At 40.9% G+C, this 20,908-nt stretch overlaps 1 protein-coding gene across 9 annotated transcripts in view; it reads left to right on the top strand.

The window, feature by feature from the left end:
* The window catches only part of ACOXL (acyl-CoA oxidase like), a 354,068-nt gene that overhangs the window by 165,555 nt on the left and 167,605 nt on the right, over positions 1–20,908 (top strand). For all 9 annotated transcript variants that reach the window (XM_034659541.1, XM_034659540.1, XM_034659539.1 and 6 more), the window contains exons 12-13: positions 1,119–1,235; positions 18,141–18,294. In XM_034659541.1, coding sequence (XP_034515432.1) covers positions 1,119–1,235; positions 18,141–18,294 — 271 coding nt within the window. The remainder of the gene's footprint in view (positions 1–1,118; positions 1,236–18,140; positions 18,295–20,908) is intronic.

The raw sequence follows: 20,908 nt of genomic DNA, 5'->3' as shown, positions 1-20,908 counted from the left end.
GTCTGTACCCCCTCCCACCTGCACAGCAGGGACAGGTTATGAATTCTAGACATCGTATGCACGAAGAAGATCACGCTGTCCTCCTTTTAAGAACAAATAAAGACAATATTAAAGCATCAAGTTCTGTTTAAGAAAGTCTATCATATCTAAAAGTTTTTAAACATTGCTGTTTCCCTTGTGATGGGTAGATAGATACCCTCACTTCACTGGTGTCTGAAGCACGACCTTGCTCTGCCTGCTTGATAGTAGAGCACCGTGTTCACCTATGTGCGCATGCGCCTATGTGCACGCACCTGTGCGTGTGTGTATGCAGCCATGTGTGAGTGAGATGTTCTTTCAAAAATCAGTATGAAGGTCGGAGACTTTCAAAGACAAGAGGCTGCCAAGCCCAGGGCTGTGGAGCATTGCCGGCCTGGGGAGGAGGTGGCTTCCTTTGCAGTCCGATGCTGAGGGATTCTGGAGGATTAGTCCATGGGTGTTGCCTGTGGGGACAATCCCACGCCACTTCCTGAACTGCTCTGAGGACGGCCTCCATTCGCCCCGATACCGCTGCCTCGGAGCGGAACGCAGCAGCTGTTCGTAAAGCAGTGGGATTTAAGGCAGGATGCGAACACGCTTCTGTGTGGAACTGCAGGGGGCACTTAGGTGGGCTGAAAGTAATGACCTGCCTGTGAATCTGACAGGAGCACCAGGGTTAACGCTGCCTCCTTGTTGAGAATGTCCTTTTGAAGTATGGTCTAGGATATTGCTGCCATCCTATTAATTATGTCACAGACTTAGTAAAGCTGAATAATTAATGATCACGGGGCACATGGAACTATAAAATGCCATGTAAATGTTAAGGAGTAAAAATTACTCTGTGTATTAATTAAGTAGATAGGCTGCTTTAAAAATATTCCGTGGTGGGAAGATTAATTTCCAGAAGAGCTGAAAAGTTTTTTGTTGGTCTGTCCTGAGAAACTTTTGATATCTAATTATCTTAACCACATTTTAGGAGACTCGGGCATTCTGTATCCTGAAGTATTTGAAAGGCAAATGGCTGCTTGACACCTTTAGCTCAGGAAATGAAGTTGCCTATTGAATTTTGGTAAAAATTGTGTCTGCTTAATTCTCTCTAGCCGGAGGCAGTTTGGGCCTAAAGCCAAGGAAGAAGTCAAGATCATTGAACACCAAACACAGACCCTTCGGCTGATGCCTCACCTGGCCACAGCCTTGGCCTTGACCTTCACCAGCAGGTGAGATGGCTCTCAGGCTTTGCTCTCTAAAGATGAGTGTGAGATCCTGCCTGACATTAGTAAGGAGTGAGGGGAGAGGCAGGCAGGGGCTTTGTCTTCTGACTGGGAGCAGGACAGAGTCTGTGGTTAAAATCTGATGATCGGGTTAAAAGCAATGTCTGAATCTTGATTGTCTGTATATCCAGGAGGTTGGGATCCACAGAGAATTTGAGAAGCCTCAGACCAGCATTTCTCTACAGTTTCTAAAAGAAACAGACGGCTGTTAAAATTTCTCTACCTCTGACAAAGGTTCTAATTTACAGTTTTCAAAAATAGGTCAAGGTGTGTGCATATGTGGGGAAGGAGGTAGTGTCAGGCTATTGAATAAAACAGCCGCAATAGTACTATAAATTCACATGGAGCTTTGCATTTTATAGCAGGCTTCCATCTGTGCCTCTCAGCTGTTCCTCCTCAAAGCCCCAGAAAGTTGCCGGGGCAGTCGTGTGTCATCCCCACCTTCTAAAGATCAGAAAATTGGGGATTTGCCCAAGATCACAGGGTCTGGGAGTGGATGCACTGGGAATATAACTCCGAACTTTGGACCCTTATCCTGTGTTCTTTCCTCCCTATGCAATCCTGCTTCTTAGGGTATTAATTTCTGAGTAATTTAGAATTGGTGTATGTTTGAAATTTACTGCACCGATGGCTAAGCTGGTGCCGCAGTTGATAAAAGGAAGGTAATCGGGAAGGCCCTGCCAGTCTGGCATGCTGCTGGCTTGTGGGGCTGCCTGTCTACTGCTGGCCTCGCTGGGAGGGGCTTGGTTGGGCACACCTCTGCACTCAATCCTGGGATTCCAGCGTTCTCCAACAGCAACCTCTGCAGACTGAGCTTCAGGTAACACGAAGATCAATCAATCTAAGCCACCCAGAAGAAAATGTGAACCACACACAACCAATCTCTTACTTAAAATATTATTGAATGCTTTTTGAGATTTAATTTGCTTATGGTAAAATGTACAGATTTTAGGATATAAATCCATGACAATCATATACCTTGTGTAACGAACACTCAAACAAATATAAAACGTTTCCATCTTTGCAGTTGTCCTCACCTCACCACCACAGCAGGGACAACCACCTTTGTGAGTTCTATCCCCATAGCTTAATAGAAACATATAGTATGTATTTGTGTGTGTGTCCAGTTTATTTTGTTCAACGTAATATCTTAATGTTCCTCAATGTTGTTGATAGTTTGTTAATTTTTAGTGCTGAGTAGTAACATTAAATGAATAAACCACAATTTTTTAATCCATTCTGCCAGGGCTGAACATTTGGATTGTGTCTAGTCTTTTAGCTGCAATGAATAAGACACAGTGAATATTCTAGTACAAGTCTTTCATTTTTCTTAGGGCAAATACCTAGAGAGGACTTGCTGGGTAATTGGGTATGTATATGTCTAACTTTATGGAAACTGCCATTTTTCAGAGAGGTGGTATCATTTTATACTCATTTGAGCAATGTATGAGAGTTCTGGTTATTCTACAACCTGAGATATTTTAAGTATCTCAAAACTGTTACAAAAAAAAAAAAATCAGGTTGTGTGAGTCATCTAAGTCTGTTCTATTCAAAATTGTCTGGGCTGTTTTGACTTGTCTGGGCACTTTGCATTTCCATGTACAATTTTGGACCTGCTTATCAGGTTGTTGTGTTTTTTTTTAAACAAAAAGCCTGATTGTATTTATTTGTGATTGCATGGATTCTATTAAGCAATTTGGGCAGTGCTGGGTCTTTCAAATCCAAGAAGATAGTTTATCTCTCTATTTATGTAGGAATTTAATTTTTCTTAGCATGTTTTATAATTTACAGTGTAGAGATCTTTCACATTTTTTACTAAATTTATTCAAATGGAATTGCTTTTTAAAATTTAATTACCAATTGTTTTTTTTTCTTTAATTGTTTAAAGATTTTATGTATTTATTTGACAGAGAGAGAGAGTGCACAAGTGGGGGGAGGAACAGAGGCAGAGGCTGAGGAAGAAGCAGACTCCCTGCTGAGCAGGGAGCCTGATGTGGGGCTCAATCCCAGGACCGTGAGACCATGACCTGAGCCGAAGGCAGACACTTAAACTGACTGAGCCACCCAGGCGCCCCTTACCAATTGTTTCTTAATGTCATATAGAAATGTAATTGAATTTTTTATATTGACCTCCTATACTCTTGCTAAATTCACTTACTAGATCTAGTGTATTTCTCTCTATATAATCATATCACATGTACATGAGGACAGGTTTACTTCTTCCTTGCCAATATTTATGTCTTTTAAAAATTCTTTTTCTTGTCTTGTTGGACTGTCTAAGACCTCTATTAAAATATTGAATAGCAATGGTGAGAGTAAACATCCTTATTTTGTTCCTGATTTTAGGGGGAACGTATTCAGAATTTCCCCATTAAGTGTGAAAATTCACTGCAGGATTTTTTTGGGTGCCTTTTATTAGACTGAGGAAGTCCTTCTACTCCTAGTTGGCTGAATATTTTTATCATGGATGTTGGATTTTGACTTAATTTTTCCCTCTATCTATTTAGCTGATCATATGAGATTTCTTCATTCAATTAGTGAAATGAGTTACATTGATTACTTCTCAAATGTTGAGCCCAATTTGCATTCTTTGAAATCCTTGGTCATAATGTATTATAATATTTTTATATTATTGGATGCAAATTTGTAGTATTTGTATAAGGATTTTTGTGTTTATACTTGTGAAGAATATAATTTTCTTCCCTTTAAGGGGATCCCTCCTACATTGTTGGTGGGAATGCAAGTTGGTACAGCCACTCTGGAAAACAGTGTGGAGGTCCCTTAAAGTTAAAAATTGAACTACCCTATGACCCAGCCATTGCACTACTGGGTGTTTACCCCAAAGATACAGACGTAGTAAAGAGAAGGGCCATATGCACCCCAATGTTCATAGCTGCATTGTCCACAATAGCCAAATCATGGAAGGAGCCGAGATGCCCTTCAACAGATGACTGGATTAAGAAGCTGTGGTCCATATATACAATGGAATATTACTCAGCTATCAGAAAGAACGAATTCTCAACATTTGCTGCAACATGGACGGCACTGGAGGAGATAATGCTAAGTGAAATAAGTCAAGCAGAGAAAGACAATTATCATATGATTTCTCTCATCTATGGAACATAAGAACTAGGAGGATCGGTAGGGGAAGAAAGGGATAAAGAAAAGGGGGGTAATCAGAAGGGGGAATGAAACATGAGAGACTATGGACTATGAGAAGCAAACTGAAGACTTCAGAGGGGAGGGGTTGGGGGAATGGGATAGACTGGTGATGGGTAGTAAGGAGGGCACGTATTGCATGGTGCACTGGGTGTTATACACAACTAATGAAGCATCGAACTTTGCATCGGAATCCGGGGATGTACTGTATGGTGACTAACATAATATAATAATAAAATAAAATAAAATAATTTTCTTTCCTTTGAAATGTCCTTGTTAGGTTTTGGTATAAAGGTTATGCTGTCCTCATAGCATGACTAGGAAAGTGGTCCCTTCTCCTATATTTTCTCAAGGAGTTTTTACAAGATTGGTATTATTTCTTAAATTTGGTAGTATTTACCAAGACGCCATCTGGGCATGGTTGTTGTTTTCTTTCTTTTAGTAGAAAGATTTTTTATTACTCTGTTGATTTCCTTAACAAATATGAATCCTAAGATTACCAAGTTCTTCTCTGTCAGTTTGGTTAATTTGTGTTTTTCCAGGAATTTGTCCTTTTCCTCTAATTTATAAAATGTATTTAAGTTGTTAATAATATTTCCTTATTATAATATTAATGCCTATAGGATTTGTAGTGATGACCCTTCTTATCCCTAATATAGTTTTTGGCTTTTTTTAGGGGCCAATTTTTCTAGACATTTATCAGATTGGTTAATCTTTTCAAATAATATACTTTTGTCTTGAATGCTTTTCTTACATTTTTGTCCATTTTCTGTTATTGATTTAATATCTTGGCTTTATTATTTTCTCACTTTTATTTAGTTGGGAATTAATTTGCTTTCTTTTTCTAGCTTTTTCTAGCTCATTGGTCTAAAACCTTCCTTTATAAAATAAAAATGTATTATTAAAAAATTTCTGCTAATTTAGTTTTGTCTATTTTTAAACTTTGTTATTTAGCACATACAGATTTTGGGTTGTTATATCTTCTAGAGGAATTTAGCCTGTTATATTCATTAAATATTTCTCTGTTTCTTGTATTTTTTTTTTTTTTTTTGTCTTGAAGTCTACTTTCTTTGCTGTTGTTATAACCATACCGGTTTTCTAATGCCTGGTAAGTTTTCATGGTCTATCTCTTCCCACCCTTTTATTTTAACCTATCTGTCATTGTATCAACCTACATGTGCCATTGTGAGATTTTTATAAACAACGTATGGTGAGGTCTTGCTTTCTATCCAGTTTGATAATCTTATAATTTGGAATGTTAAGCTCATTTTTATTTACTGTAATTCTTTTTTTTTTAATATTTTTTATTATATTATGTTAGTCACCATACAGTACATCCCTGGTTTTTGATGTACACTTCGATGATTCATTAGTTGCGTATAACACCCAGTGCACCATGCAATACGTGCCCTCCTTACTACCCATCACCAGCCTATCCCATTCCCCCACCCCTCTCCCCTCTGTAGCCCACAGTTTGTTTCTTAGAGTCCATAGTCTCTCATGCTTCATTTCCCCTTCTGATTACCCCCCGTTTCGTAATTCTTAATAAGTCTACCCTTTTGCTACTTGCTCTGTTCTGTCTTTTCTTGGTTTCTTCATTCCATCTTTCTTTTACTAATGAATACTTTAAGTATTATAATATGCATCCTTATCTTGCTAGTACCCACCTTGAATTGGTATTATACCACTTTATATAGGATGTAAACTTATAAGGCTATAATTCTTTCTTTTTTGGGGGGTTATTGAGTATTTTTTTAGTATTTCATTTTATCTCCTCTCTCCTTTTACCTGTATTTCTTTTCTTTTTCTTTTCCCCAAGAATCTGGAGTGTATGTATTTAGGCTCCTTAAATGATTCCAGTGAACAGAGTTGAGAATCACAGGAGCTTTTGGGGAAGCTTCCTAGTGTGACCTGGGAATGAACTTCACTAACAGATAAAAGGGAGCAATATTAAATTATCATGGAAACAAATTGGATCAAAATAACCTGATATGAAACCTGATAATTTTTCACATTCATGGCAAAGGAAAAGAAAATTCTTTTTTGAATTTTTTGCCCATTGGTACTCGTAACCATTACAAAGAGGCAGGAGTATCTACACATTTGCTTCTTTGTCCGCTATTCACAATCTACGACATCAGAAGTTAATAGACCACATAACAAAGAGTTGCCATATATTCCACATTTATAAGTTTATATATACACACATATACACATGCATCTTTATGTATAACAGAAGTGTGATATGTATAGCACATGCTTTTCCTTTTTCTTCAGCTGTATTTATTTTTTATCTTTATTTAAGCTTAATTTACTTTGATTTTATAAGTGCTGTATTGCTACTATTAGTAAACGTTAAAGTCTCTCTTGATTTTAGGGAGATACCCTCCAAACGCCAATATCAGAGAAATAGAGAGGTGACAATGCTAGCTTACGGTTTCAAGGGGAGACGTGAGAGGTGATTAATGGAAATTAATTAGTAATTTACCCCATGCCATGCAGGGGTAGCACAGTACTGAACAGGACAGGGTCAGGTCCATGCCTCATCAAGCTGTCAATCTAATTGACCCCAGGACCTTCCAGATTTTCCTGACCTTCACCTCCTTTGCACCCTCTGTGGTTTCTGGCCTTGCTCAGGGTCCCCACTGTGGTTCTGTTGTTCCTTCCTCTTTGTTACTTTCTCTCTATCCCCCATTGCAGCAGGGGGTTCACCCACTGAAAATCTGGTTATTGGAATCTTCAGGAAGAAACACTTCATCTGGGGGGAAGAGGTTGTCTGTGTTTTAAAACAAGCCCGGAGAGAAGCCGGTGTTTTCTGTGACATAGTCTGGCTTTCCTGTTTCTCTCTAGTTTATAGCCCCTGTTGCCCCTTCTCTGACTTGTGAAGAAATAGTTCAATGAAGCTGGCTGTAATGTGGCAAAATCCAATACTAAAAATACCTCTTCCCACTTCATACCCATTATTTTAAAAAAGGTTATCAGACTTTGCTTCTAGGCCCCATCTGTAATTTCCATAGGTATAGTGCTGCCGATCAACTGGCTTCAAGTGTTAGGGGCTGGGTAACCTCGAGTTTGATGAATTAGATGTTTATTCAATGTGCTGGGTCCTCCTCAAGCACAGAGAAATACTCTTGAAAGTAGTCTAGACCTTAAGTGTATGGGTCTGGAGTTAGGTGAGCAAGAAAAACAGACCACCAGCTAGGTCAGCTGGCCCTGCCTCTCCTCTCTTCTAATGTGACAAAACAAGAATCCTTAGAGCTCCACTTCACAGTTAAAGGCAGGTAATAGACACGAGGTGGGATGGCTTCTTCCAGTGCACTTGTGTTTCTATATTCAGTAGCTACATGGTACCTTGCTAGTAAATTTACCAGGTAAAATACAGTCACCCAAATTTGAATTTTAGATATCCAATGCATAATTTTTTAGTCTAAGTATACCCTAATACTTAAACTAAGAAATGATGCATTGTTTATCTGAAATTCGCATTTAAACAGGTATCCTCTGTTTCTGTTTATCAAATCTGGTGGTGCTGCTTGCTAGGCTAGTGCTGGAGTCAGACACGGTCCCTGCCATGTGGAGCATGCAGTGCCTTGCCTAGGGCTTGACAGTAGCAGGTCGGCAATCTGCTCACCCTCGTCCTTATCCCCTTTCTTCCCAATCGCCTCCATAGGCCTGGAGACAGGGAGGACCTGTCTAGCCCTTAGTGAGCCCAATCACCCCCACCCTGCTTCACTCACATTCTCTTGCCTTTAATGAGGAGGGGACAGAAACTTGAAGTCCTTTGGAGCTTGTTCAGTCCAGGAAGGGATGGGACTCTTCTCCCCACTGGCTGCTTAGTTGCTGGGTAGCAGGACTGACTTGATGAAGTGAGGGCTGGCTTGATGGGGGCCTCTGAGAAAGATGATGGTCTCCTGAGGAGCCTGCCAGGGCTTTTCTCCCTGCCCACCCCCTCCAGACCTGCCAGATGTGTTCCCTCCTCCCTTCCTTACATGACTCATGTGTCAGGCACTTCTTCAGTCTCTGAGGACTCAGCAGCCAACAGTCCTGCCTGAGTGGCCCTTGTGACCAGGTAGGACTCCTGTTTTCTGCCTTTGGCCATGGATGCCATCCTTAGGTTTCTTAGTAACCTCTTCCCATGGGGCCTGGGATATCCGAGGCCTGCTTCCAACTGCTGAGTGCTGATGGCACCCTGCATGCTTCCTGGCTTGGGGGCACATGGGTGGGCACTTGGCATGTGGGTCTTGCTGGACATGTATGCCGCACTGCCCGGCTCATGCCCTCTATCTTTTTACCCACTGACTGTGATGACAGAACGCCTCCTGTGGTGGCCAGTAATGCTCAGGTCAGCTTGCCATCACCCCCAAGACTCAGGTGTCTTACCCCCACCCTACCAATGACCACATTCTGGCAAGTTTGTCTCCTGCATGAAGATTACTCAAGGCCCCCCCTCCTTCTTACCTCACCGGTGTCCCCCCCAGCTCCCCTTCCTGCACCCTGCCCCTCACATGCAGCCTGGCCTTCATCAGATCCATCCTCCACAAGCAACCACACCTAAATAGAATCTGAACTCGCACTTGACTGCTGGGACTCTGCCAGTGTCTCCTGTACGGATAAACTTAAGCTCCCTCCCGTGGCTTTGGAGCATCTTCCTCTGCCTGGCCCTTCCAACCTCTACCCCACTTCTGGGTCTTCTCTTCTCCACACTGAGGGTCCGTACTCAGCCCCTGCCCTGCTTCAACCTTCTCACAAGCAGCCTCCCCATCTTGCCTCACATTCATCTCTCACATCTTTGTCTTCCTTCCCCTGGCAGTTTAGAGTCATCTTTTGAGATCTAGTTCAGGCTGTCATCTCCTCCAAGACACCGTCTCTGAGTCTCTCCTAGAATGAGGAGGCCCCGACAAGCTTCTTGGAGCAGCCGGGCCCCTCTTATCATCATACGGTTCCTCTTGGTTTGTGGTTGTGAATTCTTCATGCATAGAAATTGTGGGTCCTTAATCTGGCATCTCCACATCTAAGAGTGCCTGGCTCTCTGCACAGGTTGCTTCAACTGACCTGAATGAAACCGCCTTGTATCATTACATCACACTTGGCCATGAAGTTGTTTGGAGCTTTGCTTCCAAACTTTCTGTTGGTCCCTGAAGCAGAAGTTCCATGATGTGAAGGAGTTAGTCCAAGAGCTAGTGGCCAGGTCAGTTGGTAGCTGATACCTCTCCTGGGAATCATTTAGTGGAATTTGCTACAAAAATGAATTTCCTAGCTTTTAATGTTAGTATTTTAAGTGTACCAGCCAAAAGGAGTATTATTTTATTTTATTTTATTTTATTTTTTTAATGATTTTTTATTATATTATGTTAGTCACCATACAGTACATCCCCGGTTTCCGATGTAAAGTTCAATGATTCATTAGTTGCGTATAACACCCAGTGCACCATGTAATACGTGCCCTCCTTACTACCCATCACCGGTCTATCCCATTCCCCCACTCCCCTCCCCTCTGAGGCCCTCAGTTTGTTTCTCATAGTCCATAGTCTCTCATGTTTCATTCCCCCTTCTGATTACCCCCCCTTTCTTTATCCCTTTCTTCCCCTACCGATCTTCCTAGTTCTTATGTTCCATAGATGAGAGAAATCATATGATAATTGTCTTTCTCTGCTTGACTTATGTCACTTAGCATTATCTCCTCCAGTGCCGTCCATGTTGCAGCAAATGTTGAGAACTCGTTCTTTCTGATAGCTGAGTAATATTCCATTGTATATATGGACCACAGCTTCTTAATCCAGTCATCTGTTGAAGNCATCTCGGCTCCTTCCACAATTTAGCTATTGTGGACAATGCTGCTATGAACATTGGGGTGCCTATGGCCCTTCTCTTTACTACGTCTGTATCTTTGGGGTAAACACCCAGTAGTGCAATGGCTGGGTCATAGGGTAGTTCAATTTTTAACTTTTTAAGGGACCTCCACACTGTTTTCCAGAGTGGCTGTACCAACTTGCATTCCCACCAACAATGTAGGAGGGATCCCCTTTCTCCACATCCTCTCCAACAATTGTTGTTTCTTGCCTTGTCTATCTTTGCCATTCTAACTGGCGTAAGGTGGTATCTCAGTGTGGTTTTGATTTGAATTTCCCTGATGGCTAATGATTTTGAACATTTTTTCATGTGTCTGTTAGCCATTTGTATGTCTTCATTGGAAAAGTATCTGTTCATATCTTCCAACACCACCATTTATGCATTGAACTGTGTTTTTAATATAATCCTGAAATCTTACTGCCCAAAAGTCTTGCTTGCTGTTTTCATGTAAAGCAGGCTGTTGTAAATTGAATCCTGCCCTCTTACTGACTTAACAGTTGTAGAGGTACTCTATCTGCATTTCTCCTGAATCTTACCCTGAGGTTGGGTTCTAAGAATTCAAGTAGATGTAACCTGTAAACAAATACTTCATATTTCTAGAGGTATTGCCCATAAAATAAACATATTTAGAAATGAGGGATAATTTTTCCACAGAATCCTGAAATCTTAATTTATCTTCTGGGTCACTCTAAGTTTCTTATATCAGATTTTCATAAGATTCAAGTCACCTTCTGGACTCTAACATACCCTTCATACAGAAGGCTTCTCAGTTCCTCTTTGCAAGCAGACATGGGGTATGATAAAGAGTGAGAGTCACTCTCTATCTGGCAGATGGAGGCTCTCCCTCAGCAGGGCCCATGTCCTATGAGTTTTAAGTAAAATCACAAGCCAGCATTGCAAAGAAATCCCACCAGACCTCTCTGCCAGGAGAGAGTTTCATGAGCCTTTCTTTTCTTAAAGCCTATTTATTTCTTATTTCTCCAATTTCTACCCTAGGGAATGCCTAGGGCTGTGTGTGTGTGTGTGTGTGTGTGTGTGTGTGTGTGTGTGTGAGTGTGTGTGTGTTTAGGGAGGTCAGCAGGGAGTCATATATACATTTTTTAAAATGGTCAGCTCTGGGATTCTCTGAGAATCATTGTATGGCAGTCACCGCCCAGGACATGGGTGATGGTACTACAGCATAGATTGAGAATGCTATAAACTTTCTCAGGGCATTGACCTGGATATTATTTATCATGAAAAGTGCATGATGTTTGGAACTAGAGAGTCCTGGGTTTGAATCCTAGCTCTGTCCTGCTCTGAGAGACCTTGACTTAGGTATGTAACCTCAGTTGCACCTCTGTTTCCCCATCTGTAAAGTGGGGATATGACTTTCTATTTCATGAGGTTGTCAAAAGGATGAAATTAGGAGATAAATACAGACGCTCTTTGCTTATAGTTGTTCAGTACAATTAGGTTTTTCTTCATCTAAGTGCCAATTAAACAAATGACGGTTTCCCTGTTTTTCCATTCGTCCCAGCTCAATGGTTTCAGTTAGGAGGTTTGACAGCAGACTAGCCTATTTGCTGTAGAATGAGGCCCAGTGCAACATCTTTTGCATGTTCGGGTTTCACTGAGGAAACAAGGATATTCAGACATTACAAGATTTTTCTATGGATGGAAACAGGTAAATAAATACCTTGAGCCAAAATTCATTTTATCATTAAGGAAATGAAAAGGCAAGCTACAGAATGGGAGGAAATGTTTGCAATACATATATCTGACAATGGGATGTTATCTAGAATAGGCAGTAACACTGAAAATACAATTCAACTAAAAATTAGATGAGCAAGCCAATCGAATATGCACAAAAGATTTGGGTGGACACTTGACAAAAGAAAATATATGAATGATCAGCCAATGCACACATGAAAAGGTGCTAGTTATCAGGGAAATGCAAATTCAAACCATGAGGGTTCACCATTACATATCCACTAGATTGATTAATGTTAAAAAGACCGAAAAGACCAATTATTGGCAGACGTGGAACAACTAGAACTCTCCGACACTGCTGGTAGGGATGTAAAATTGCACAACCACTTTGGAAAACTGTTTGGCAGTTTCTTAAAAAGTTAAAAATATATCTACCATATCACCCAGTCACTTCCCTCCTACATATTTGCTGAAGGAAAATAAAGACATATGTCTCCTCTAAGATTTTTATATGAATTTCCATAGTGTTTTCTTTGTAATAGCCCTAAACTGGAAACAAGCAAAATGTTCATCAACAGTGAATGCAAAAATGAAGTGTAATATATGCATTGCATAGAATGGAATTCTAGTCAGCAATAAAAAGGAGCAGCTACTAATACACGCCACAGTATGGATGAATCTCAAAACAGTATGCAGATGGAAAGAAGCAAGACATAACATACTGTATAATCTTATTTACATAAAATGTAAACTAATCTCTAGTAGCAAATACCAGCTTAGTGGCTGCCTGAAGATGAAGATCAATCAAGGAAGGAATGGACTATAAAAAGGCATGAGGCATTTTTTGGAAGGTGTTGGAAATGTTCTGTAGCTTGATTCTGGTATTATTCTCATGGGTATGTACAGTTGTCAAAATTCATTAAATGGCATGCTTTGAATGAATGCAGTCTGTTGTAAAATAAATTACCCTCAATGTCGATAAGGAAAAAAGATAAGTTGTTTATTTAAAGCAAAAATAGCAATGAATTTTATAACATATGTAGAAGATATAGATAGGTAGGTAGATGGATAGATTGATAGTTATTATATAATATCAACAGTAGCACAAGGGATGGGAGAATGAAATGGAAGTATATTGTTGTATTATTGTAAGGTTCTTTAATTATCTGAGAAGTGATATAACATTATTTGAGGGAAGAACGTGTTTGGTTAAAGATGCATATTTTAGACCATAAAAATCACTATAAAACATTAAAGTAACATAGGTAAAACTCTTAACAGTGGAATACTAAAACCTATGCAATTAATCAAAAGAAGACAGGAGCAGAGAGAAAAGAGAACAAAGAACTTATGGGATAAATAGAGGGAAAAATTGCAAGATAATAGTTTCAAACTCAATCATGTTGATAATTACATTAGGTGTAAATGGTTTAAACACTGCTATTTAATTTGCTGATTGTCAGACATAATAAAAAATCAAGACTGAACTAGATGCTTGTTATAAGAAACCCACCTAAAATATAAAGACAAATAGATTAAAAGTGTGAGAATTAAACATTTACCTGCTAACATTAACCATAAGAGAGCTGGAGTGGATATTTTTTTAATAATATTTTTTTATTATATTATGTTAGTCACCATACAGTACACCCCTAGTTTTTGATGTAAAGTGCCATGATTCATTACTTGTGTGTAACACACAGTGCACCATGCAATACGTGTCCTCCTTATGTTAATATTAGATGAAATGGACTTCAGAAAAAAGAATATCACCAGAGATAAAGAGGAACACTTCATAATGACGAAACAGTCTACTCATCAAAAAGACATAACAATCTAAGTGTGCATGGACTCACAAAATAGCCTCAAAATACGTGAAGCAAAAATGGAAAGTATTGAAAGGAGAAATTAACAAATCTAAAATTATAGTTGCAGACATCAGTCATTCTCTTTGAGTAATTGATATAATAAATAGTAATTATATAAAAATTGATATAATAAACAGTAATGATATAGAACATTACTAACAAACTTGACTTAAAAGAAATTTATAGAATATTCTATCCAAGAACAGCAGAATGCACATTCTTTTCTTATTTTATTTTATTTATTTTATCTAAGTATAATTAATATATAATATATAATATATGTTATATTATATATATATATAATATGTGTTATATAACATATAATATAACAGTGTTACATTAGTTTTAGGAGTACAATGTATGATTCAACAATTCTATACATTTCTCAGTGCTTATCAATCAAGATAATCATACTCTTAATCCGCTTCACCTATTTGATCCAATCCCCCAGCTACCTCTCCTTTGGTAACCACCAGTTTGTTTTCTATTGTTAAAAGTCTGGTTTTTTGGGGGTGCCTGGGTGGCTCAGTAGTTAAGCATCTGCCTTCATCTCAGGGCATGATCCCAGCATTCTGGGATCGAGCCCCACATCAGGCTCCTCCGCTGGGAGCCTGCTTCTTCCTCTCCCACTCCCCCTGCTTGTGTTCCCTCTCTCACTGGCTGTCTCTCTCTCTCTGTCAAATAAGTAAGTAAAATCTTAAAAAAAAAAAGTCTGGTTTTTTGGTCTTTTTTTTCTTTGTTCACTTGTTTCATTTCTTAAATTACACATATGAGAAAATCATATGGGATATATCTTTCTCGACTAAAAATTTACTAAGCATTATACCCTCTGGGTCCATCTGTGTTGTTGCAAATGGCAAGATTTCATTCTTTTTATGACTGTATAATATTCCATTGTATGTATATACACCACATCTTCTTTATCCATTCATCTATTGATGGATGTCTTTGTTGCTTCCATATCTTGGCTATTGTAAATAATTCTGCAGTAAACTCAGGGGTGCATATATCTTTTTGAATCAGTGTTTTCATTTTCTTTGGATAAATGCCCAGTAGTGGAATTATTGCATCATATGGTATTTCTATTTTTATTTTTTGAGGAACTGTCATACTATTTTCCACAGTGGCTGCAGCAATTTGCACTCAGAAACACTGCACAAAGATTCCTTTTTCTCCACATCCTTGCCAACACTTGTTATTTCTTGTGTTTTTTATTTTAGCCATAATGGCAGGTGTATAGTGATATCTCATTGTTGTCGTGATTTGCATTTCCCTGATGATTTTTTATGTTGAGTGTCTTCTCATATGGTTTATTAGCCATCTGTATGTCTTCTTTGGAAAAATGTCTGTTCTTTTCAAGTGCACATAGAACATTTATCAAGACAGACCATGTAAATTTAAAGGATTGAAATCATACAAAGTATGTTTTCTGATTAGAATGAAATTAGAAATTAATAACAAAACATCTGGAATAATCCCATATACAACACACATAATTTATAGGTCAAAGGAGAAGTCACAAGGGAAATTAGAAAATATTTTGAACAAAATGAAAATGAAACAACGTAACAGAATTTGTGGTGTATAGCTAAAGCAGTGCTTAGAGGAAAAATAAAAATACATTAGAAAAGGAGAAAAGTAGAAAATCAATGGTGTAAATTTTCATTTTAGAAGCTGGGAAAAGGAACAAATCAAATTCAAATCAAGAAGAAAGATAATTAAAATGAAAGCAGAAATCATTGAAATAAGAAATAGCCAAAAATAAACATAATTAAGCCAAAAATCATCATTTCTTTCAAAAAATAGATAAAATTGATAAACCTTCAGCTAGATTAATTAAGAAAAAAGAGGGGCGCCTGGGTGGCACAGCGGTTAAGCGTCTGCCTTCAGCTCAGGGCGTGATCCCAGCGATCTGGGATCGAGCCCCACATCAGGCTCTTCTGCTATGAGCCTGCTTCTTCCTCTCCCACTCCCCCTGCTTGTGTTCCCTCTCTCACTGGCTGTCTCTCTCTCTGTCGAATAAATAAATAAAAAATCTTTTAAAAAAAAAAAAAGAGACACAAATGATCAGCATCTGGAATAAATGAGAGGACATCACTACAGATCCTACAGACATTGAAAGGATAAAATTAAATACTATGGTTATTATTATTGATGTAATGTCAATGTAATGTCAATATGTTTGACAATATATATGAAATAGAAAATTTCATGAAAGACATATGTTACCAAAAGTGACTGAAAAAAAACTGGAAAATCTGAATAGCTTCATCTGACATTGCTGGTGAAATCCACCAAATACTTAAGAAAAGAAAACATACTAACTTTACACAAACTCTTTTATAAAATGGAGGAGAAGGGAAAACTTTCTAACTCATTTTAGGAGCATTACCTTGAGACCAAAAACCAGACAAAGAAATTATGAGACCGGGGCGCCTGGGTGGCACAGCGGTTAAGCGTCTGCCTTCGGCTCAGGGCGTGATCCCGACGTTACGGGATCGAGCCCCACATCAGGCTCCTCTACTATGAGCCTGCTTCTTCCTCTCCCACTCCCCCTGCTTGTGTTCCCTCTCTCGCTAGCTGTCTCTATCTCTATCAAATAAATAAATAAAAAATCTTTAAAAAAAAAAAAAAAGAAATTATGAGACCAATATCCCTGTGAACAAAATGTTAGTAGATCACATACAGTATATTTTACTATAAAATAATATATAGTGATCAAGTGATGTTTACCCCAGGAATGTCAAGCTTGTGTAACATTTGAAAACTAATCTATATGATTTACCATATTAACATTATAAAGGAGAAACATTATATAATCATCTCAATAGATGACACTCCATTGATAGAGAACAGTCAATGAATCAACACCTCTAACTGCCATCACGCTTATCAATCTCCAGAATCTGAAGCTTCAGGCGAGAAGACCAGAAAGGCCATACTTCATGGTACTTTCCATGAGTTTGAGGTGCTTAGAGGAAAGTACCCAGCTCAGTGTGTTTACCACCCTTGATTAGAGCCCAGTCTTGGAGTTTGGTAAAGCATAGAGAGAAAGAGTTCACTAAAGCCTTTATTTCCAGCAGTTGTTAAAAACAATAACTCATTTTAAGAGACTTTAAAAACAAGGTCAATAAGAAGGTATTCAGAGGAAGGGAGCGAGAGGGAAACCTGTACCTTCCATTATAGTATTTTGAAACATGGTGAGAAGAAAACCAGAACTAAGGGGCAGGTGTGCAGATGGAGGGAGGCCCATATAGACATTGTGCTGCACAGTACTCATGGCCACAGGTGGCCAAGAGGTAAAGGAAAATGGTGACTCTTACCACTTTGAAGGAAGAAATTATTCCTATCTGCATACATTTCTATTGGTGCTATAAGTAATTGCCGCAAACTTGGTGGCTTAAAATAACACAAGTTTGTTATCTTATACTTCTGGAGATCAGAAGTCCGAAACGGGTCTCAGTGATGAAAAATCAGTGTCAGCAGGGTTGCATTCTTTTTGGAGGCTCTGGGGGAGAATTGACTTCCTTGCCTTTTCTAGTTTCTGGAGGCTCCCTCATTACTTGGCTTGTGGCCCCTTCCTCCATTTCAAAGCCAGCAATGGCTGGTTGAGTCTCATGCTGTATCTCCCTGACTACTTTGTTTTCACGTCTCCTTCTCCTGCCTCCCTCTCACTTATAAGGACCCTCATGATTACATTTGGGCTTCTGAATAATCCAGGATAATCTCCCAATCGAGAGATCCTTGATTTAATCACATCTGAAAAATCCCTTCTCCCACAGGGGCTAACATATTCTCAGGTTTCAGGGATGAGGATCTGGTCGTCTTTGGGGCCATTATTCTGCCTAGCACTCTTTCAATGGAAGTAGAATTAGAAAAATTAAAACTATAAGAGACATGTAGAACATTTTTGTGTGAAGGGAAGAGGGAGATAGTTTGGAATGTGATCTTATGTGGTAGACTACAGCAGGGAGAGAGTTAAACTGAGTGCCCACTTTTCGTGGGGTCAAGGGGTGTGAAGATAGATGCCAATGGAAGCAATGGGGCCTCTGGGACTGGCAGAAAAGTAAGCAAGGAAGAAGTTTTCCAAGGGGAAGATGGCATGGTGGAGCCTTACAGCGGCAGGGTACAGGGTGACAGTTCTGAAGGGCACATGGAGATTTTGGTAGCATCTGAGGAAGGAGCAGGTGTCACCCTGGGTTTGCCTCAGAGGGGCCTGTGCCGTGGCTCCTGGGGGTGGGGGAGCTGCTGCATCCCTCACATGTCTGCACTCCTCTCGCAGGTATGCCGGGGTCCTCCTGGATGAGGACATCTTCCATGGGAAAGAGCTTGTGGACAGTCGCCCGCTGCAGGCGCTGGTGGCGGGGCTGAAAGCCTACAGTACCTGGGAGAACGTCCGCTGCCTGCAGGACTGCCGCGAGTGCACAGGAGGCATGGTGAGCCCCACGGGCCCCAGAGGCACCAGCCCCCCAGGTCCCCCTGCTGCAACACGCGCGAAGGCAGCACTGTGTGCCTGAGAGCAGGGCATCAGCTTCAGGAGGAAACCCATGTCTTCGTGACCCTGGGTGCATCACCTAGCCTTGCGATCTGGGCATCTGCCTCCTACCTGCTGCGAGGACTGATGGGGACCGCTATGTTTGTAAAATACTAGCTCCAAAGGCCTGGCCCATGGAGCCCTGCAGTAAACGTCATTAAGCTTGGTGGTGGCCGTTGTTGACAGTATGGGGAAGGGCCAATGAGGGTCAGATGATGAAAGCACTTCTCCGATGTTTGAATCCCTTGGGAAGAATGCAGGAAATGACCCCAAGGGTGTCCAGCCCCAGGAAGAGGGCAGACAGGGAGGTGCCAAGCATTGGAGACTGCTTAGTGTGTCCCCAGCCCTGGGCCTCAGACTGGATTGTGCAGTGAGGGGCATGAGGTGTGAGAAATCTCAGTCTGAGTCTTTGGAGGATTGAGGGGGACCCTGAGAACAGCTGGAATCTCTGCCCGATTCCCCCACAACCTGAGAGCAGAGGCCCCTGCAAGATGTGGGAATCAGGATTCGGAGAGTCTCTGCATCCTTATGGGGTCTTGGAGCTGGTAAGAAGGGAAACCCACATGGGGTCTGTGAGGGTGAGGCAGGTGGGGTGTGGGGTTGTGGACCTGTGATGCAATGGCATGGCAGGGCTATGGGGATCAGCTGTGGTGGCAGCTGGGGTTCATCTCCAGATGACAGCCCTATGTTGGTGACCCCCAGGACTACACTGTTTCATTGGCATGTGGGCTGGATGCAGGAACTGCTGGAGCCTCCAAAAGACATTTCTTGGAGGAAGGAGGGGAGAAGGAGCCACTACTGGGTTTTTGGCCTGAGTTTGATCCTGAACTTGGCTGAATATTGTCCTATAAACAGCAGCCCTGAACCTGCAGGGGAGGATGACAAGTTTTAGCCTCAGTGAGAAGGGGTCAAGAGCAAGTTAAGGGCAGTGGCAGAAAATTAAAGGGAAAGGATGAGTTGCCAGAAAGTCTGCTGCCCTGCCACTCTGTGTCAGAGCTGGGACCTATGGAGGGGTGAGGAGTGAGGGATGAAGGACAAGGAGTGAGGAAGGGCTGGACCTTCACAATAGGCACAGCCCGAGAGTTTCTTCTGAATGAACAATATGGTTGGGAATGAGGACCTCCTGTGAAAGCCAGTATGATCACTTTTCTTAAGGTGGCTAAGTAAAGATGTGCCCATGATGCAGGGAGGCCTCAGATAGTTAGGTGTGCACTCTGTGTCCATGACGATGGTGGGGGTGATGGTGGTGGACATGCCTGCTTTGCTCCCGTGGATGTCGTGTGGGAGTCCACATGGAAGGAAACAGAATGCAGAACAAAGTAAAAGCTGCACTGGGGCACAGCTGGGCCAGGAGCTAAGGTCCTCTGAGGCAGCTAAGTTCCATGGCTCATCATGACTTTCCTTTGTACCCTGACAAGGTGGGAGGCTCCTGCCACATGTCTGGTTTCCACCTGTAGCTCCAGGGAGGTGGCTATCTCTTGGAACAGGGGTTTGCTGGCAGCAGTTAGGAACAGAACTCAGGGATTCTGGGGTAGAGCAAGAAAGTTTAGGTTAGCAGGTGGGAGGTAAGACTGGAAGTGACCCCCTCAGGCAGAGGTAGGGGAGGGTTGGGGCTCTGCTGGGAGTGCTGAGCAGATGCAGATGTTGTGGCTTCTGACAGGTGACTCAACCCGAGGGTGTGCTCAAAACCACCTGTGGTCTTCTCGTCTTCCGCTCTTGGCTCATTCCCTTTGATGGATTTCATGGGCTGATGTGTCCAGCAGTCTCCCATCCCTGGGCCTTCATACCCTCCCAGATGACCTGATGGACAGACAGGTTGTTGGACAGATGGACTGATGGCAAATAGGTTGTGGATTGACAGATCGGTTGATTGAATTGTTGCCCTGTGCATTCATTATCTCTGATAATTTAGTTTCACTGGAATCTTACTAATTTGGCTCTTTGGGATTTAAGACTATGTATTTGAAAATGGGAAAGGGAAAAAGGCTGTTTAATGTCTTGCAAGCATTGACATTTAACAAAAGTGATCAGGTCTTCCTGTCAGCTTAGCTTATCTCCGGCCTGAGGGGAAGTTTCAAGACAGAGCAGCCTCCAGCATTTGGTCTAGGCAAGAGTTCAGCATCCCAGTGTTGTTGCTCTTAAACTGCTCTGTGCAAACCTTTAGATTCTGAGGTTCTTTCTCTCCACATTTAATGTTTCCGTAGCAGTTGGTGGTCTAATTTAATAATATTATCACTGTGTGTCAGGAAACCATGAGAATGTCTTAGGTTGGCTCTTTCTACAGAAGCCTCAGCAATTGTTGCTTTCTTTGGGCGATAGGTTGAATGTTGCAAGAGTGATATTTACTTGCTAAAAGAACATAGTGCTAAAAGAAGCACAGTCTGTCACTTTTTGTGCATAAAGCCTGGGATAAATGAGATCTCATACAAACTTTTTTTTTGCAAAATTAGATCATCAAATGAACAGTACTTGTTGGAACTTATATAATTCGTGTTCGTGCAAGCACGTCATTGCCT

The sequence above is a fragment of the Ailuropoda melanoleuca genome, chromosome 4, assembly GCF_002007445.2.
Source record: "Ailuropoda melanoleuca isolate Jingjing chromosome 4, ASM200744v2, whole genome shotgun sequence".
Taxonomy (NCBI): domain Eukaryota; kingdom Metazoa; phylum Chordata; class Mammalia; order Carnivora; family Ursidae; genus Ailuropoda; species Ailuropoda melanoleuca.
This window is presented reverse-complemented; position numbering and strand designations above follow the sequence as displayed.